The sequence below is a fragment of the Microtus ochrogaster genome, chromosome 2 (genome assembly GCF_000317375.1).
Source record: "Microtus ochrogaster isolate Prairie Vole_2 chromosome 2, MicOch1.0, whole genome shotgun sequence".
Lineage (NCBI taxonomy): Eukaryota > Metazoa > Chordata > Mammalia > Rodentia > Cricetidae > Microtus > Microtus ochrogaster.
This window is the reverse complement of record NC_022010.1, coordinates 83,793,893-83,816,040: the sequence shown is the minus strand read 5'-3', so window position 1 is coordinate 83,816,040 and position 22,148 is coordinate 83,793,893. Positions and strand designations below refer to the sequence as shown.

Here is a 22,148-nt window from a genome sequence, read left to right as displayed (position 1 = left end):
TTTTTTTTTTCATTCCAGGAAAATCAACCAGAAAAAAAATCACTTTATTATCTCGAAGAATTGAATCAAACAGCTCATAAATAGGATATTTTTTCTTCTCCTTTTTGCTTCCGCTTGTGTGTTTCAGTCCACTCAGCTTCATTTTAGTAAATATGTGTTCCCAGGCCTCCTTTAATAATAGACTGTAAGTCTATCATTTACTAGCAATTGCCTTGTCCCCCCGACCTTCAGAGTCACCTGTGCACCTTGTAATTCATAACACTGACTGCACATCGTGCTGTATGAGACAATGCCCCAAAGCCTCATCACTGCCTTCATATGTGAACATCACCCAGTTAACATTTTTACTGCAATTGTAAACGATAAAATGGATGTAGTGAAGGTGGCCCTGTATTCAAAGAGACTAAAATACAACGTGTCGGTTAAAAATATGGGGAAACGATTTGCAAGTAATTAAGATAGTTTGATTAAACCCCAGTGTTCTCACCACCCTCTTCCACACATGTGCACACCAAACCATAACTTCAATCGTAACTCAGATCTTTAAACTCTGAGATGCTCTTTATTGTCCTTCCTTGTTAAGACACGCTCTCAGATAAAGGATTCTTACCTTGGAACATGGTTGAGACTCTTGAGGATAGGAAAGTTTTTGTACCATTTATTACAACTTCATGCAATTTATAAACTGATTTTTAAATACAAATAAAGAAAAATGCATTGTAGACATAAAGCGAGTCGTGTGTGTCTACTTACAGTGTATTTCTAGCACCTGCATGGCTACCTGAGGGGTGGCATTGAGGGACTCATGATCTACTCTGCAAATGACGGCCACTCCATCGTCACTACGGTCCACTCGGAAGTCCAGTGTGCTGCTGACGGTGAAGGTCTTTCGGTTAGCGTCCTCCTCTTTTAAATACTTCACATCTGAAAATATAAGTTGTAGAAAACTTCTGAGACACCGCTCACAACCCATCACACTTCTCTCACAAGTATTGTTGCCAGTTTTTAAGGGCAAATCTGTACAATATATAGGTATAACGCTAGAAGAACATGATATATTTTGTTCTTGGAAATAAGGTTGATGAATGTGTTCACAATTTGAAATATGCGCCGGGCGGTGGTGGCGCAGGCCTTTAATCCCAGCACTTGGGAGGCAGAGGCAGGAGGATCTCTGTGAGTTCGAGGCCAGCCTGGTCTACAAAGGGAGTTCCAGGACAGGCTCCAAAGCTACAGAGAAACCCTGTCTCGAAAAACCAAAAAAAAAAAAAAAAATTGAAATATGCATACATATGAATTTAGGGATGATAACAAAAAATACAGATCTAAAAGTAGATTTTAAGAGTTAAGTATTGAAGTAAAAATGAAAGGGTGTGTGGGATAAAACATTTTTATCTCTGCTTTCAAACTGACCTAGATTATAATCAGGTCCAAGTTTTTCTGTTCTGACCCTGCAAAGCATTATTTTACAAGAGCATTTTCTCCTCCAGCTTATGTTTCTATTTCTCTCACACTTTATGTAACATCTCTGAACTGTAAGCACATTTGAAAAGAGTATGTTCATCACTATCTGCTTATGATTTAGAGTATGTAATATGCTCATCCTTTTAATTCCACTTGAACAACAAATTGGAAATTTAAAAAGTGCAAAAAGATATAAAACAGAGAAAAGTGACGATGTTTGTATAAAGATGAAACATTTGAATACTGAAAAAATTAATATATTTCCTTTGTAATTTATGTAGAGAAAATGTTCATTCCTTGGTTGAGGAATTCATTTCTACATAAATGCAATACGTGAATTCATTTTTTGGTGTTTAAGCCTACCTATAAAGACTTAAGGACTCTAAGCACCAGTAACATGTCTTCCTGCTTGTTGCCATACTCCCTGTCTTGATGATAATATACTGAACCTCAGAAATTGTAAGCAAGACACCTCAATTAATCTTTGTTTTTGTTTATTTGTTTATTTTATAAGAATTGCCATGGTCATGGCATCTCTTCACAGCAATGTAAGCCTTAAGACAATGGTCATTTGGGGATTATTTGTTCTATTTTAAAGCTGAGCCTATTGATGTATTCTTTAATTTGTAAGTTCTTAAGTTTGAAGGTGTTCATAAGAACACACCAATTTTAACACATTAGAATGCTATGAGATAATGCTCTTGAACACTATACTGATTTATCATTCATAATGGTTTTCTGAAATGCTGATTGGCCAGTAGCCAGGCAAGAAATAGAGGCGAAGCAATTAAACTAAATTCTAGGAAAAGGAAAGGCAGAAAGCAATCACCAGCCACATACAGATGAAGCAAGATGAGAATGCCTTAATGAAGGTTCTAAGAAAAAAAGGTTCTAAGCCACATGGCTAATCATAGACAAGAATTTTAGGTGAATTTAAGTCACAAGAGCTCGTTAGAAATAAGCCTGAGCAATAGGCCAGTTTTCAATTAACATAAGCCTCTGTGTATCTCTTTGAGACTAAGGGATGTGGGACTGGGCTGGACAGAAACTTCTGTTAACAGAAATCATACAATGTGCTAAAGTTCATATGCTATTATAGCAAGATCTCATATGTAGTTGAGAGGATAATTTTCTTAGCATTCTCACATATTTTCCTATTTTTCAGTATCCAATTAACAATGATAATATCTGGAAACAGGTTTGTCACTAAATATGTGAAAGTTACAGCATCATAAAAAGCTTGTTATGGGAGAGCTATTGCCTCCTAGCCAAAAGGATGACATTTATATCTACTGGAGAAACACCTTTGCCTTCTCCCTTCAGAGTTAATGCAACTGGGCTATCTGGCCAAGGGACCACTCCTATCAAGGTAGGTTCACCTCAAGTCATGCTAATCATATAACTGAAATAATTATACTTTCCCCAAATTTCAGCTCCCTAGCACTTTCCCTATGAGCTGCCCGGATTTTTATTGTTTCTATCTACCAATAAGAGTCTTAGCTCAGAATACATTTTCCTTGTTCTTCTGGTCAATCTCCTTGTTTTGTTTACTAAGCAGAGCCTAAGTCATCGACTCTGGAACTTTGGACCTTTTCATTCTTTCTGTTGCTCCCCTTCCTATCTTGGGCTGTTGACCGCTTCATGGTAGACCTTCAGGCCTGATTAATTAGAATATCGTGGTTTTTCATCTTTCTTAAGCTGCTACCCATGAATCTATAGTAAATATCATCTAAAATGCACCCTCTATGTTCTTGTGATCTGTTAATTTTATTCTTCTAATTCATGGAACAAAAATCTGAAAATTACTAATGTAGGTGTTTGTGTTGGCCCTCCAGTATCAAGGACTTCTACTTCCTCAAAAAGAAGCTATTGCATCCAAATATCCTCATGCAGTATAAACTGTTACTATATATTCAATAATTAATTTTAAAACATATAAAATATGTTAGTAATGAGCAGCAGATTTAATTTCTCTGCTTTTCAACTTCCTGAAAACAATTTACTTTTAAGAAGTCAAGACCTACAAAGGGAGTTCCAGGACAGGAACCAAAAGCTACGGAGAAACCCTGTCTCGAAAACCAAAAAAAAAAAAAAAAGAAGAAGAAGAAGTAAAGAAGTCAAGACTGCAAGGGGTGCACCCACCCATGGAGACAGAGGGGCTGATCTATTGGGAGCTCACCAAGGCCAGCTGGACTGTGACGGAAAAAGCATGGGATAAAACCGGACTCTCTGAACATAGCGGACATTGAGGACTACGGAGAACTCAAGAACAATGGCAATGGGTTTTTGATCCTACTGCACATACTGGCTTTGTGGGAGCCTAGGCTGTTTGGATGCTCACCTTACTAGACCTGGAAGGAGGTGGGAGGTCCTTCGACTTCCCACAGGGCAGGGAAGGGGGGAGGGGGAGGGAAAAGGTAGGTGGGGAGGAGGCAGAAATTTTTAATAAAAAAAAAATTTAAAAAAGTACCAGATTTGATATGCTATGTGCATATCTTTGAGGTTTATTTATATGGGGGAAAACACAAATTTATTTTATTACTTAATCTTAAAAAGTAAAATCATATGTATTTAACTGATACAAGTACATAACTGTTAAATACTTTGTTTTTAAAGTTACATATATTTATTATTGTGTTCATATGAAAAACCTCAATAATTTTAACACACACCACACACACACACACACACACACTCAAGTCTTATAGCTCTTAGAAAAGTATGAAGAATAAAAACAGTTTGAAGTGATAGCTCTTAGAAAAGTATGAAGAATAAAAACAGTTTGAAGTGGTACCAATCTGTCTTTTAATTATAAATTTTAGGATACCATAGCAAGTGAATGATTTTTTTGAATGACTTTTCATAAATTCATCTTATGAATATCATTTCTGCTTCTATTGTGTCATTGGTTGATATTTTTACATATAATACTGATACAATTTCAGTTAAATATGAGTAAATTATGAAATAACTACCTTAAAGTCAAGATTTATAAAGATAATGCAGAGGTGTACAAGTATATTTATGGCTACTTAGTACCATAAAGATTTATAATATACTTTCTATTATTTTTGGATTTTTATGTGAATGTTACCTACTTTCATATTTTATTTTCTACCCTGCCAATCTATGTCCAATGATTACTTATTCTTAGCTCTAAGTAGTAACAAAGTAAGACAAATTAGAGTTCTTGATAATTTTTATGATTACATTATACTACATCTGAAAAAATATTTTTAAGCATTGTTAATTGTTTTATTTGAAATAACAGCTGCTTTTAAAGAAGTCACACATCTGCTCCATACAGTTGTTTCCTTTTCAAAATATCATTAATATGATATTAATTTTGCAATAAAATTTGAGATTAATTGTATACAGCATGAACTTTTAATAGGAATAATTCAAATAATGTAACCACTAATATAATTTATTGTTTTCATAAATTTTATATTGATTTACAGAGTCAACCTAGGTCACAATGTGAACAGGTATAACCCACAGATCTAAACCATTTGCGCCTTTCTCCTTACTAGATGCTTACCCTCTCCAAATAAGAGGATTTAGAAATGTAACATGTATTTCAATTTTTCTTTGCTTTACTTCTCTCTTGCTCTTTCTCTGTGGGTGTGAGTGGGGAAGTGGGTGTGTCGCATACACATAAACATGTTGGTGCAAAAGCCTGCTGAGCTCGTAGCATGACATCTGCTGTCTTCCTCTGTCACTCTCATGTTATAGCCTTAAATAGGCTCCATCACCCTTCTGAAAACTTGCTGTTTAGATTATCTTGATTGGTCAGCAAGCTCCCATGATCCAGTGGTCTCCATTCTTCAATGTTTGAGTTACAGCCCATGAATCCTGACTTTTCACATGGAAAGTAAGAATTTGAACACAATTCCTAATGCTACAAGTCATAAACCAATACCCACATTACCATCTTCCTAACCCCTCATACTAATTTTTAAATAACTGATAATGTACAGAGTTATAGAACCAATATAAATATTCTTTGCCCTGGGTAGCTTGGGTATTGTTTATACATGTAATTTTGTTTCATAGTCTTTAGAATTTAGACTTTCCATTCCCTTGCCTTTAAATGAAACCTACACAACAAACACCTTTCCACTCTAGTACAATGGAGAGTTTCACTTCACAGAAAGCAGTGTGCAGTCTGAAGTTTGTCTGATGGTTCAGAGACAATATTTTAAAGAGTAAGAGAATAGTGGGAATATTGGCATCAAATAATTGTGACAATGTACTTATGCCATTGTTGAGGGCTCGGCAAAAATATTTCTCCAAATAAGCTCCTCTAGCCATCAAAATACATCTAAGCAATTGTATAGATAGTTGAATATTCTTTTCTTGTCCCATATTTGCAATTATTTAGTTTTTTTCCCACCTTTCTTTTTTTATTTTACTATCTACCATTTATTTTTGAGTGCTCATTACTCACCTCTCTACCTGTGGTGGAGTTTTTTTGCGGGTTTATGCACATACTCCCTTGTATGCTTGACTACACTTTTGGGCATTTTGGGATTTACCACATTGGGTGCCCTATGTTTGCCCGGCCTCAGCAAAAATACTTTTTACCAATGTAGGGGAGTAGGAAATCAGTATAGTAAAGAATATGAAGACTCATAAAAATAATCAGACAGAAACCATAGGATTATATTTGGAGGGCATTTCAGTGATAAAAATCCTGAAATCTAAATCCCCGCATTTATTCTTTTTTTTTTCTTTTCTATACAGGGTTTCTTTCTCCGTAGCTTTTAGGTTCCTGTCCTGGAACTAGCTCTTGTAGACCAGGCTGGCCTCGAACTCACAGAGATCTGCCTGCCTCTGCCTCCCGAGTGCTGGGATTAAAGGCGTGCGCCACCACCGCCCGGCTCCCGCATTTATTCTTCCACAGCTTTTATACCCAATGTATGAGAGGGGAGAAGGTAACAAAAAGCTGTATTAACATGATACAAAGGATAACTTACATAGTTAATCACTTTATCACTCTGATACATCAAATCATTAACATTTTGTTGTATAGGTAGCAAAGCAGCTCTATGTCGCATATCCTGAAGATCTCCCCTCCCCAGATGACCTCATAGTTAGAAAAGAAGGAGCAGAAGTCTATGACCATCAGACAAGGTGGAAATGGGCCTGTATTTTTTTGGCCTCCACCAGCCATTGAATTAGAATTATTATTTCCTTACATTAAAAATGTAGGACCTTTTGACAAAGTGTAAAGATAGGAAATAATGACAGAAGAGAGTCACTTAGAGAGGATGAGTCCAAAATAAATGCATTTTCATCTTGAACTCCATTAAGAAGCAAAGCAAAGAATCACTTGATCTTTTAAACCCTGATTTTTCTACCACACAAAAATAGTATTTTTCAGTACAAAATAGTATTTTTCTTCTTATTAATCTTTCCTTTGCTTATAGCATTAGGCTACCTGCCTCTTCTGACTGAATTCTGACCATTAGCAGTAGAATTTCAGAAAGGAACTCTTCCTGAGAGAAGTTCCCAGGAAGGTAGCCTTGTCTCAGCAGTGGTTTTAACATACCCTAAGCAGTTCTGTATGAACCCTTCTGGTTCATTTGCTCTCTTTGTTTTTGTGATTTTGATGTCTTTCAGACAGACTTGAAAAGGAGACACTTCTACTTTTGTGAAGATAATTCATTTTTCTGAATTCTGAAGTAGACTGCCATATCACCCAAACACACGAGTAGGGAGTCACTTTTTCATCTATAAAGTTAATACGTCACACCGAGAGTAAGGCACATCTTGCATTGCTTCTCCACATGGCAAGTGCTACCTTTTCTACCTTCTGGAGATCTTAGGTAGGGATTATGTACAATAAGAGACATACTCTTGTATTTGAGCTTTACATTCTTTAGTCCTAAAAAGATCATTCAAGTCTCAGTGTGAACTTTAGGTTCATTTAATAGATACATTTTATTAAATTAGCTATAGGATTTGTAAATATACTTTTGATGGATCAGTTAATCTCAGTAGAAAAAAAATCAAAGGATGTAGTCTGAATTTTCTTGTGGTACAAATACTGCTCGTTAAACTATAAGGAAATCAGGTACATTCTCTTTTACTGTGTAAAAGGAGAAGGTACAAATTGTTAGAGATGTGACTTTTGTGTCAGAACCTAGAAGACAACATTCTGGAGAGATTACTAGATATGACTAATACTCAACATAAATTCTATAGATTACAATTTCTAAAATTGAATGCTCGACTTACAGTGTAACCAAATTTCATTTTTGAAATTTTTGAAATTAAAAGTTCATACTCACACATAATAAATATTATTCTCTTTCACCCCAATTCCTCTCTCTCATTATCCTCTCTCTCTTCTGAAAACCATTTTACTTCCCAATAAGTCCTTCTTTTATTTTTATGCTTTCTTTGTAACCTCCTAGTTTAATTAGACTTTCTTGCCTGTCCATGGGTGTGAGATTATTTATAATAGCATGGGCAACTTACCAGAGAATACACAACTGAAATAAAAATGATAACTTTTCTTTCTGCTGTCATTAATTGCTAACAGATCTTTGAGTAAAAATAACTGACTTGTATGAGTCACTTAAAAACGAAGTTTAAAATCTGAAATGAGGAATATAGAAAACTTGCTTACTTCTAACATTAAAATTGAGTAATCATAAAGACTTTACATTTTTAAGGTTCAAGAGAAACTTTTCATTTTTAATTTGCTTCAAATCTTCTCCAACCAAAACAAAATGAGAGCAAGTCTCACATAGCACAATTTCAAAATTAAAGCTTTCTCTAATGCACTTAAAATACTTTGAAAAAGAAGTATCCAGAAAAAGCACACTAGCAATATTTCATTTACCCCCATTCTAAAAGTGGTAATAGTTTAAAGCCCTTACCATATTCAGTTTTTACAAAGAGTCAATAATAATCCTCATTTTTGACAGTCATATATGGTTGATAGTAGCAATAGTTAGCACATAAGAGTAAATATTCCCTTGAACAAGATATACCTGAGAAACTCAAATCTTAATAAAATATCTGAAAATATTTGGTTAGAGAAAAAAGTTTCATAGATGGTTGATAGAGAAGTGATATTTTTTCTACTTATTTTGAATTTCCACTTTCATTTTATCTTGACCAGTAGAAGGTTAATATTTCTCCTTGCTGCAATAGAAGGTTACTGCCAAGACTCTCGCCTTGAAGCTCAATATAAATGATTCCTTGAAAGACTCAAGGAACCTTGCAGAAGATAGTACAAAATTTTTCAAGAAACAGAAGGCGAGGAGAAGGAGTGAAAATGCTGTCTTCTAAGCATAGTATCTCCATGGGAATTATGAGCTCAAAAAAATTGTCCCTGTTGGCACTAAGCTCCAGTTGTACTTCCAAATAGTTAGCTAAAGAGAGAGAAGACACTCATGTGATTTTTCCACTAGCAGCTGCTCTATTGGCAATTAATCATTTCCTAGTGAGATGGAAAAATCAGATCTATTTGTACAGCCATTGGTGGGTCCACCAAGCTCTGACGGTTATTCCAAATTCTGGATCACACAGATGGTCTGTTAAACTCTGTTAAATGTGAAACAAAACAAAAACCAACAAATGCAATAAAGAGAATTATAAGGAAGAAAGATGTACTTGCATGGGTAGGAGAGAAATAAGAAAAAGTATAGCTAGGGTGATAACAGAATACATAATTTTGTATGAAATTGTTATAGAAAAAATGCATTAATAGTAGAAGTACTGCAAGCACCAGCTACTTGAATTTAGATTTGGAAACTAGGGATGACTGCATTCAATATAATTACAATGTTTAAAAGTGAGGACTTGGAAACCCTTTTGCCTCTGGACCAGAAAACATTAAAAAATAAAAATGGTTTATGCACACATTAATTAACTGATAAGAGCTACTTTGATGTAGTTGATGGTACCTACAACAATGATTGGCAGTGATTTGCCATTGGTAAATGTGAAAATATTTATATAATAATCTATTAATAATCTCACTTTAGATTTCATCTTGATTTTCTACCTAATTTCGTTAGTGTATATTTTCAAAACCATTACATTTTGTGTTAGTGTTTCTAATATTTTAGAACTTGCACAAATCCTTTGAGAAAAAATAAGCTGTAAGTAAAATCAGGCTCCCTCAAAAATATCACACTTAGCTTGATTTCTGGCTTGAGCAAGGGGAGACAATGAAATAACTTGAGATTTATGGCTCTAGGGGACCACTAAGAACTGTGTGGTTCAGTTTAGAAGACACTGCAAGAATTAAAGTCATCTTTGAAATCTACCAGTTCAACTCTAGGTCACTTTCTGTATCATTTAAAATGATCGTGCTGGCTTTGGGGGGGCCTGGGCAGTTTGGATGCTCAACTTACTAAACCTGGATGGAGGTGGGTGGTCTTTGGACTTCCCACAGGTCAGGGAACCCTGATGGCTCTTCAAGCTGATTAGTGAGAGGGACTTAATCGGGGGAGGGGGAGGGAAATGGGGAGGAGGCAGAAATCCTCAATAAATAAATAAATTAAAAAAAAAGATAAATACAGGCGATATAGTTGCCTAGATAATTTAGGGACAGAAACACCAAAAACATCAGTTTAAAAATGTTCTTGTTTTAAGTTCAGGAAAGTTAGAAGGGAGCTTTGGCTTTTTAATCATTTCCTAAATGGGCAGCATTGCCTGGAAGACTGAATTTGAAGATATGACTTAAACGCCAGTGTAGACACTAATATTTTCTAGTAAAATAATCATGAATCTCTGTATTTTCATGGTAGAAATTAGATGTTTATTCATTAGTTTTATCCTGTCTTCCAAGATGTAATAGCTATATATTTGGTGGTTGGGTATTTACAAAGTCTTAGAGGGTGCCTGGGTTTTGTTGAGATCCTATAAAGGAAACTTATTTCCTCCTAGTCAAAAAAAAAAATAGAATATATATTCTGTATCTGGCCTCGGTTGAGACTTAACACTCCATGTTACTCAAACAGAAGACTTAATGCAGCTAAAACTGTCAACAATTAGGGGATTAATTCTCAGGAAAGTTCATCGAGCTAAAGCCATGACAAATACATAGAGGAGTAATTATCCCTTCATTGATAAATGTTTATTTCCTCCTTAGAAATCCAACTTTTCTTTACTTAGAAAAGAATAACTTTCATTCTTATTAATTTTTTTCTTGCTTCCAGATGCTTGCTAAAACCTGAAAATGTATTTTCCTGACACTTGGGATGTTCTACCATTTTTATCTGATGCATCTGTCCCATTTCTGCCATGTGACTAGACAAATCACATGATCTTTACCTTCCTTTCCTCCATCTTTTCCCACCAGGTATCTGCCAATATCTATAACTTGCCTTCCCTGGGTTCTTTGTTTTAAACTCTATACAATGGTTGTAGAACTTCTTTTTGAGTATATTCTTTATTCTGTTTCATTTAGTTATCTATTTATTTATTTTGATGATTTTATTGAGACAGAGTTGTACTGTGTAACCCTGGCTGTCCTTGAACTTGCTATGCCAACTAGGATGACTTAGAAATCAGAGATCCTTCTGCTGCTGCCTCCCAAGTGGTGGTATTAATGTTATATACCACTATGCCCAGCTCCAAATTCGTTCTTAAACTGTTTTGTTAATGAAATTAAGAAAGAAGATAAGGAACCACAATTTCTTCTATAATCTTATGTCATATTTCAATTTCTTTAACCGGTATTGGCTTTTCAGTTCCTCAGAAGAAGATTCCAACCTGATTGACCAGTCTGTAAGAGAATTCTGTAAGCAGTTAATTGCTATGGGACTATGGTCTTTTATCCTGTAACTTGTATTATTTTTCATAAAATGCTGACTGGCCAGTAGTCAGGCAGGAAGTATTAGTGGGGCAATGGCAACCAGGCAGGAAGTAGAGGCATGGCAACAAGAATTATGGGAACAGGGAAGTTTCAGTTCTTGCAGAAGAAGCAAGATGTGACTGCCTCTCCAAAAATGGTACCAAGCCCACATGGCTAACTCAGACAAGAATTATAGGTTAATATAAGTTATACGAGTTAATAAAAAGCCTGAGCTAATGGAGCAATCCTTTTATAACTAATGTAAGTTTCTGTGTGATTCTTTGGAACTTAATGACTTTGGGAACCAGGCATGACAGAAAATCCCTGTCAACAGTTAATGTTTTTTAAAAAAAATCTCTGAAAGTAAAGCCTTAGACTGATTTTTCTAAGCACATCATTAAATACATGTAAAAAATCTTTCAAGGGATTATAAAATATAATGTGAGGGAAAATGCTAATTTAAAAATTCTTTAATAATTAGGATTATCGAAAAGACAGATTACTAGTTCTTCAAGATAACCTATTTTAAATATATCCCTTTCAAAATAAACAAATATAAAAACTTACAATATCTACGATTATATTTATATTGCATAATAAGACTTAAAATGCCACTTGCCACTTTCATCTCATTCTCCATTTTGATTTAAATGGATATTCACAATCTATGAAGGTGTATTCTTCTCAGTTTATTCTTTACCAATAATTTGTAAATACAAATGCACAGAAATGGGGATAAAACTGCAAACGAATACTAAGAACAGAGTATTTTGTTTAGGACTACTTAATCTCTTATATCCCAATGAATGATAGTGATAGTCATAAATACTTAAAGTTGTTCTCAAGAGTAAAGCTTTATCGCACTATTATGTATATACTCAGTGAACTTAAATTCATAATGTTTGATGTACATACGAAGGATCCTTTTTAATAGTTTATATTCTAGGTATTTTTGCCAATAGCTTGTCAGGTTCCAGTGAGTTTCATTTTAAGTAGTTAGGATTTCTCCTGTAGAGACATCTGAGGAAGAAAATACAGTCTTGCCAGCAAGTATAAACCATGTTAACTAATTAGATTGTATCCAGTTCTCTATCACAGTACACCTTAATGCTCATTGAAGAACTTGACCAATTCAAAGAGACTAAAATTTAAATCATGCTAGAATACACATGAAAATCCATTATCCCAGAATGGGTTCCATAAAAACCACTTTTGGGCAGTGTAAAAAAAGGCAGCATTCAACCAGTAAAGAACCAATGATTAAAATAGAAGTCACTAGCTAATTGTGGCAGGCATTAAAAGGAGTTAAATGACAATGAGGTTTCTTAGTACATGAATTACTTATAATTAAGAGATGACCTTTATGGTTGTAATTAAGTTCTCTTTGCTCCATTCACTCTGAATGACTAGTTGAACTTCACAGTAACTTCTAACCATTAACCAAAAGCACAGTAGGAAGCACTAGCTGTCACTTGCCACCTCTTCCAAGAAAAGTCCAGAATTTCTTGCTGCCGGTTATTCCAGATTTTCTGTACTATTATTTATTTTTTAACATGTATTGATGCCTTAGGGCAGACAACACTTGTTTGTATTAGGATATTATGATGTTTCAACTATATTATATTAAAATAACATGCAACAATTATGCATGTTATTTTATGCATAATAATATAAATGTATGTTATATATAAATTATACACATCAAATTCCCAAATGATAATGTATCACAAAAAAGTACAGTAGATAATTCATGAGAATAGATTTTGCAAAGAAATAAAAAGGTTTATGCATTTTAGCAAATGTATGTGTAACAGATATGTGAAACTTATTTGAAGTCTATGATAATAATATCCCCCAGTTAAAACAAACTTTTAATACAATGTATTGCCAAGCATATACAAAAGAAGTCAATCTACATCATATCCACTTAATTCAAAAATGAGTTATTTGAATCAATAAGATATCTGAAGAGACAATTCAGCTCTCTGAATATGTACAATGTATTACTAGAACAGTTTTTAAAAATTTGGTTTCATTTAGTTTGATCATTTTCCAAAAAGTAATAATATTTTTGAAGTATGTTTTATTTTAATGTTGTAATTAACTCCAGGACTATTGAAATTTTAAAGGTAATTCCAAATCTGAGATTCACAAATTGTTTTTATTGAAATTTGAATTTTGCTTCCCTTCTCAACTTTTACTTTTTCCCCTATTCTTTTGATATTTCTTCTCTTTTCTGATCTATCTTTGTTTGTTTTGTAGCTTCAGTAGTTTCCAGGCTTCAGTATAATTTGCATACTGAGAATTAAGAACACTGTCCAGAATAGCACAGATGCTTAATAAGTATTTTCACATTAATTATAATAATGAGAATATGCAGCCAGGTAAATCATCTCTTACTACATGGAAGAGAGTGATTTGGAAGCTTTTTCTGTCATTTTCTCTTTATAGTATATCTCTATTAAATCTAATTATCATTCACCTGAGATCTGAAGATGTCCTTAGTTTAAACTCTGGATATCTGATCTTATACTATTTTAGCAGTGTACAAAACCTGAAGAAGATTAAAGGTTGGGGTATCTGTAGATCAAACGTGCATAGTTAAATTTTATGTATACAGCTGTTTCATTATATTTTTATGCTCTTGATTTTATTTATTTACAATTATTTTCCTTTTATATTGGGTAACATTTGACCCATCTTTTATTTTAGTTTCCCTCAATTTTTACCCTATAATTATTGTCAGGTTTGCTTCTTTGACTAAGAGACTCATGAGTAGTTTGAGGATTACATTTTGTTTTATGTGTGCATGCATACATATGGAGTGTGAATGTGTCACTACAGAGATCAGGAGAGTCAGAGGTAATGCGTGGATGGTGGTCCTACCAGCCACTTAAAAAAACCTTTGTGCAGGCCTAACTAAGAGTTTGCTGCCTGAATGAAAGACTAGTGGTCTGGTAAGTGAGCTCCTGGGAGATTTTCCTGACTTCACCTCCCATTTTACCCAGGATACTGAGATCCCCCTGTGACAGTTGGCAGCACTCTCTGTTTTCACCTAGTCATTTTTCTAGGTTCTATATTCTTCCTCCTATTGTCCTTTGATTTCATCAAATAAATACTCCATACTCTCATTGGAACTGTAAACTATCTTTTAGTTAATCCTTACTTTAAATATTCATCAATATTTTGTGTATGGTGTACATTTTTAAAAATGTTTTATTTGTATTTTATGTTAAGTGTATTTTATGTTAAGTGTATTTTAGTTAGTGTTTTGCCTGCATTTTACGTCACCACATATATGCCTGGTGCAAAGGAAGCCAGAAGAAATGTCAGCTACCATGGAACTGGAGATAGTAATAGCTGTGACTCGAAGTGTGGAAAGTGAACCCAGGTTCCCCTTAAGAGCTAACAGTATGCTTAATTACCGAACAATCTCTGCAACCCTGAAGCATTTCATTACTTAAAAAATTCATGTAAACAAGAAACAAAAGATGAGAAGTCTTTCTAAGATTTAATAAAATAAAAGATGAGAATATGTTTAATTGTAGCTTTAAAAAAGGGAAAAACAAAATTGATAATATAAAGATTATATTATAATTTTTATATATAAGAATATAAAAGTAAACTAAAATTGTATCACATTTAAAGTCTATTCAACTATTGAATGTTTAAAGTTCATATACTATTTCTCTCTATAAAACCCATGAAGAGTAGTATCTAAAAATTACCTATAATTATAAGAAAAAGAAATTGTAAAATAGTTTCAACCTTTCTTGATGCAAAAGAGCTACTATATTTTAAGAAGAAAAATGTTTCCTCTATAAAATAGCAAAGTATTAAAATAAAAGAATAAGTAAGCATAAAAAGATGAATATATTTACAATAAGATAAATTAGTAGAAGTCACTAGATAAACACTGCAAAAATTTATGACATAAAAATAAATATCAAGGAACTTCTGTCAGAATGGCAATGATCATTGCTCATGTAAATTATTCACATTTGTACACAAATATATACACACTTAAAGTGTATAAAATTTGCTATTGTCAGATTCAAATTACTAAAACCCTTGTTTGAGAATGCCTATGAAATCTTAGAAAGAACTTGTGGAAACTGGTTACTCTGCCTCCATCCTGTTTCCAACTCAGGAGTTGGGATGAATACAACCACCAGAACTGGAATCCCTGGCGTAGATACTGTGTAACTTGACTTTTCATGACTTTGACAAAATACTGAGTCGAAAGACATTCAGGTAAAGAGGTGTTGTCATAGCTGATGGTTTTTAGAGGATTCTGTCCATCGCTGCTCCTGAGAGAAGGCAAGACTGTCATAGCAACAAGACCTCTTGACGGAAGAGTCTGCATATCTCAGAAAACAGACAGTGCCAGGGATAACAGACAAGGCTATCCCTTCCTGAGCATAATGAAAATAACCATTTTTGAGAGACGAGTAATATTATACAGACTGAGCCATATATGTGTGTGTGTGCATGTATATATACATGTATGTATACAATCATGTAATGACAATTAAAAAGCAGAGGTATAAGGGAGTGTTTGAAGGAAGGAAAGAGAAGGAGTAAGTGATGTAACTGCTATCTCAAAAAATAATTTATAAAAAAATTATGGTTTTTATGTCTTAATCAAAGTTTTACAAGAACTTTAAATCCTCACAATAGATAAGAACTTCTAACAACACTAAAACTTGTTACTAACAGAATGTTTAATTTTCAAAATTATTCAATTTTAATAAAAATAGTAATATTATCAGAGTAAGTAGAAATAGTCAATCAAAATGGACACAGTTTTATTTCATTCTCATTCATTTTCCTTCTTTTTATTATAAATCTTGGAAGAAAACAGACAAAATAAAGACAGTGTTTTATGAAAAGTATTATTAGTCTGCATTTCTCCAAAAAAAGATGAGAACATCTGCTTCTATCCTAGTTGAGGTAAAAGGTCTGGGTTTTCCTCTCCCCTGGAAACAGTATTTAACACATTGGATACCTATAAGATAAGAACAGCCGAGCTGAGTACTATCATGTTTGTGAGGTGGAAGATTGGTAGACTATCTCGCATGGAAAGTGTCTATATTGAGCTAGCTGGGCTCCACTTAAACATTTGAAGCTTCTGGGAGTGTCAAATCATTTTTGCAGGTCCAGGAACAAAGAAGAGAGGTGTGCAGAGAGTACCACATCTCTTTAAGACCTCCCATTAACAACAAAGAAGGTACTAATCATTGCATCTGAAGAAGAGTCTGAGGCAGAGCAAAGGCTATCTGCAAGATGAGAGGAATAGCACCTGTGCTTAGTCAAGGGCTGCTAGTGAGCTGTTTGACCAATGAGAATGCAAAACTGACATTTTACTACTTGGTCCTTGGCAAAAATGTTTATCAGTAGTGAGGAAAAAAGAAAATAAAGCCTGGAAAAAGACTTTACCTGACTAACTTAGGAAGTTTGAATGGTCACAATGAAGTACTTTTTCTAAGCTAATAGCTAGAAGAAAGCTTAGGATATCTTTCTTCAAATAATAAAGTGTATTTTAAATAGCAAAGTAAGAGTATTTATAATATTCACTAGTAAAAAAGGAATCCAGGTAAAACAAAAACTAACAGTATCGAAATATAGTGAAAAAAAAATAAGTTACAAAACGTGATTTAGTCCAGGGAAGAAGCATATGCAACTTTAAGGAAAAGAAAATCAAACAGTTGGAGCTGAACCTGAATAATACAGTCTACAGGAACGATAAAGGTATTAAAACACACACAGCTACTGGGTCACCTTGCCCGGACTTAATACATGCAGGGATGTTTAGTCTTAGTGCAGCTTGCTATGGCATGTTTTATTGATACTCATGGGAGACCTGCACTTTGCTGGATGTTGACAGAAGAGGAGGGTATTGAGGGGTAGCAGCAGGGGGGAGATGAGGGAAGCAAATAGAAGCAGAGGATCTATGAGGGCTGTGGCTAGGATGTAAAACAAATAGACAAACAGCAAAACTACAACAAAACCACACAACTAATTCAGTATTGAAAGAAAATTTAAACTTAAGTTATATATGCAAATATTGTGATAACTTCCAAACTCAGGAAAATAAGAAGAATAATAACAAAATATGGACACTAGAAATTAGAACAACCACTTTTGAAAATAACTGATTATCTTCCAAAAAAATCATGAATGTAGACACGTCAAAAAACATAAAATTACCAAATTATGATGTAGTGTGAAAGACGAAATGGTAATACTTTAAATTATTCTTTATATAGTTAATACAAGTGACACAGAGAAGTTTTTATTATTTTTCTTCTGTTTTAAATATAAAGTCATAATCTCTGGCTAACAACTAAAATCTTTCATTCAAATAAAAACATTTAGGTTAAATGAATCATTATAAGAAAACCAGTTTGTGAAATCAAAATGAGACTATGAATGCATAATCCATCATTTCTCAAACTGATCCTCTGTATAAATTTGAATTAAAAATGAAGAAAAAAAGAGGAAAGTAATTATATGACCAAAGAATATTGCTAAGATGTAGGTTAAAGCAAAGTTCCCAGAAACGTTAAAATATTGAGTGCACTTAGATTTAATTTTAGATAATAGTTCTTTAAGAACCAACTTAAAAGATTCATGGAAAAGCAGGGTCATTTTCTTAACTGAAGAATTTAGCGACATGTCCTTCACTTTGTTAAACACCTGTTAAGGCATTTTGTTTATTTAGTATAAGCTTAAGGATTTGTTAAATGTATTTTAAAATAATAATAAAAAATTACTGACGGGAGAATAATAGCAAGGATTTGGTTTAGTATAACTGTTCTGAGTCAAGTAATCTTTGGGAGTTTTCAAAAAAAAATAACACCTGGCTTTATGTTAATCAAAATGGCCTAATACCTTTAGGGAAACAGAAAAGGGGGGTCACTGCTACTTTTTTGACTAATGACAAGTAATATGTGAAGGCATGTAAAGTAAAATTGGGCTGTCCTTAGCCAATTTAAAATTGACTGCAGCACTATCTTTGGTGTACATTAAAATATACCCCAAAAAAATTGTTTAATGGAAAAACTGTAGTTGAAAATCACCTCAAGCTTCTTGGGACAAAAACGGAAATGGATGTAGGGAAATGGGACAGCGACACTTGTACTGTAAATGGGTGTGATTAGGTCTGACAGAGGTGAAAAGTATGGCACAAATTCAAGCTTTGGTCGATGTGCAATCCAACTAATTCAACTTCAGATTTAAAATAAAATTTGACTAATCACTAAATTTTATAATTCTGTTCTGGTTTTAAGGGAAAAGTTTATGGTCCAAGACATTTAGGAACCTGGAGTTTATAGCCTTTGATAATCAAATATCCCACTTAAGATTCTTTGAAATATGTCTTGTCTTTGGAAAGTAGCCCTATGAAAAATTACTCCATTCTTATCTAATTAGAACATTGTTAGTTTATGCTTGTAATAAGTCTGACTTTCTGAGCATTTATATTCCTCTCAAAAACCCCCAAATCTAGTTCCAAATCTCAGAACACCTCCCTTTCAGATGAATAAACAGGCAAACTTATCCCTCCCTTGTAGCTGTTTCTTCTACTGCAGCACAGTAAATTACACATGTTTAATGAATAAAAGCTAAGCACCTTTGCTCTCCTGGGAGTTTTAAAGCTCACTTGGGTCTTCCCATCACTAAATTGAGGTGTTCATTGAAGCCTATGGAAACTTGTTGACTTCCTCAAGTTCACTGGTGGTCAGCAGTTCGTTTTGCCTCTTCTGTGTGTCTGAGGTTTCAGTTTTCTTATTGCTGAAAGGACAGGTCTATACTGCTAAAGTTTACTAATATTTCTGTAGAACATGACTCCAACAATGTGTTTAAACACCTATTGCTTTTCTCCAAGACTGACAGAGGAATATCTTACCTACTCTTTTCCTCTTGAAAATCTTAACTTAATATGTCAGATTCATTTTGATAATTTGCCTTTCACGAGTGCAGAAGGAATCTATGATGCAAGACTCCTTTTACCATATAAGGTAAAATAATCAAAGCAGCCAGCTCCCTTCATATTCAGGATTTCCTCCTACACTTAAGGAAATGGGGTTACATGAGGACATGGGGTCCTCGAGGGTGATCACAAATTTTGCTTAATACATTAAAGTAAAAGCTTGTTATCCAGAAAAGGAAATCTCAAGATTTGGTAATAAGAAATGCTCAAGCTGCGGATTACCAAGCATATAAATAGAATGAAAACTTTAATGCAGCTGCCAGCTCTCTGGGTGCTGAACAATTTAGGAAGGCAATGCACACTTTTTTCACAGTAAATGGCAGAGACCCAGACTTCCGTACTTCCCAGAAGATTAAAGGCTGCAGTGAAACACCTGTGGTTTGGATGCAGAGCTGCCCAGAGGCACCAAAGGGATGTCTGGTCAATGCACCCAGGGGCAGGGAACCCAGAGTTAGATGGAATTGTCATGGTTTCATTCTATCCTTGAAAGCTTTTTTAGCAAAAGTCTCGCTCCTGCTCAGATAATACATACCTAGCCTCTTAATCAGGAATAGAAGAGTTTTCACAGCATATCTGCACTCCAAATCCTTGCCTGTCTCCTGACCACACCATATAGAAAACTACATCATTATTCCAACCACTTGCCTTAATTAAAGAGATAAATGGAATCTCTTTCTATAGAATGTCCTGTAACTTACTCCTAGCACCAGCCCAAATGATGGATTTATAAAGATCTAGTTATTCAATAAGTATTATTTACAAAATGTTTGCTTGTGAATGAACACTTGAGGGGTTTGACTTTTACAAAGAGTAGGTTTGGTTTTTCCTTCTTTGGCACAGACTTCAGTCAGTTCATGTATTTGTGCCTAAGAGACCCCCTTTTTATACAAGCCTTACTCATTTTGTGAATGTATTCATAGACAGCTGTTATTCATAATTTTAATTTAAAGATACACTTCAACAATCGTTTTCAAATATAGAAATAATAACATAAATGATAAAATATCTAAAATATACTTTGTACATGGCAACAATTTCTATGCATTCAGTCGTGTATGTTACTTGCTTCGCCAGTGTCAGGTAGACATTATTACACTAGTTTAAAGAATGAGAAGATAAAAGTCATAAAAAAGGGTTTTCACAGAGATGATTTATATTGATTCTGTTCTCTGTCTGAATGTGGTCTCCAAAGAGGAGAACAAGAGTCTTTCAAACATGAGGCATAGTATAGAAATACACATTCTCAGGTTCTACCCACTATTTAACCGGAATATCTGGATCTAGAGTACTGTAATCTAAAATACAACATGCTCTGCATGCAATTATAAAATTTACTAAAATTTAAGAACATGAAACCCCTGTTTCTTACATATATAGATGTGTTTAAGTAGTACTTTCTGGGAAATTTTACCCAAGAACACAGAAATAAAATTCATAGGTTAGGTTATCCTAAAAAAAGATACATATGTTTATAGACATTGCTCTTCATAGAAAGTTGTTCTAATAGTAATTATTTTAGTAACTGTAGTCACATTAAGTATCTCCAGGTCAGGTGTCTTGGATTATTCATGTGCAGCTTCTCTTATATGCCCTGATACATGAAACATTTACTGAACTGAGTTGGACTGCTCTCTAGTAGCCTCACTTTCCCCTATGTGTGCTCAAAGATACAAGGGACACTGTGCTAAATTCATCCAGGAAGTAATGGAGTCATAAGTACATAATATATACATACACACATATATATGTTCATATATATATATATACACATACGTACATAAACGTGGTAGTCAAGATGATGATATACAACTCTTTCTGGTGTGGAGGGCTAGCTAAAATAACCATTCTGTAAAAAAGCACTTAGCAAATTCAGAAGACAGCAAGCAAAATGAATGTTCTCTCCGTGCAGTCTACTGTACTTATGTTATTGACATGTTTACCTATCAGGGTGAAGTTCACACCACTCAGGAAGTTCACCATCTTGTTGGGAAGACAAACAACCTAAACATCCAGAAGAGTTATAAACAGCCATGATATATAGCTGAGTTAAAATATGGAGTTGATAACAGCTCTATAAACTGTTATTGAATTGGAGAACATTAGGGATGCAGTGATCATAACTTCAGAATGCAGAAGAGTATCATAGGCTGATTCTGTATATGTTTTTGTCACAGTGTCTGTTCAGATCTTGATTTTGATGTCATTAATATTTAGTGCTTTATGTCATCAATTTTTCTCAATTTTAGAGATAAACATGGCATCACCACCTCCCTCCTTAAATCTTCAGGTCTTTTGATATTCAAAAAAGAGGGAAGCTTTGTTAAAAATTAATTTCATCCATAAAATATTGTATACTACTGGTTTTCCAGGAGGTTACAATGTTACGTAGAGTCAATCAATATTAATGAACTATCTCATGTGTTACCCTCTTTAATTACTCTGGGGAGACAGGAAAGAATAGCCCTTAGAACATCAAGAAAATGCTCAGAACATGTATTCAACAAACTAGTTAAGTTTGTCAGAATTAAGGAAGGCATGTGGGCTATAACACAATTCACTGGACTAGAGAGATAACTCATCTTTTAAGAGCACTTTCTTCTCTATCAGAGGATATAACTTCAATTTCTGTTGATGTGGGATGTCACTCTGTATGCTGTAAATAGGTTTATTATCATTGGTTAATAAATAAGCTAGTGTGACCTATGGTAGGACAGAATATAGCCTTGTGTGAAATCCAAACAGAGTTGCAGGAAAAAGAAGGTGGAGTTGGAGAGACACCAACAGCTGCCAGAAGAGTATAATGCCAGAGCATTACTGGTGAGCCACAGGGCACATGGCAATTTTAGGTTATTAAAACTGGGTTAATCCTTGGGT

General features: G+C 34.2%; 1 protein-coding gene across 3 annotated transcripts in view; it reads right to left on the bottom strand.

The window, feature by feature from the left end:
* Positions 1–22,148, bottom strand: part of Cadm2 (cell adhesion molecule 2) — a 923,902-nt gene that overhangs the window by 114,830 nt on the left and 786,924 nt on the right. For all 3 annotated transcript variants that reach the window (XM_026786947.1, XM_026786960.1, XM_005345233.2), the window contains one exon: positions 754–924. In XM_026786947.1, coding sequence (XP_026642748.1) covers positions 754–924 — 171 coding nt within the window. The remainder of the gene's footprint in view (positions 1–753; positions 925–22,148) is intronic.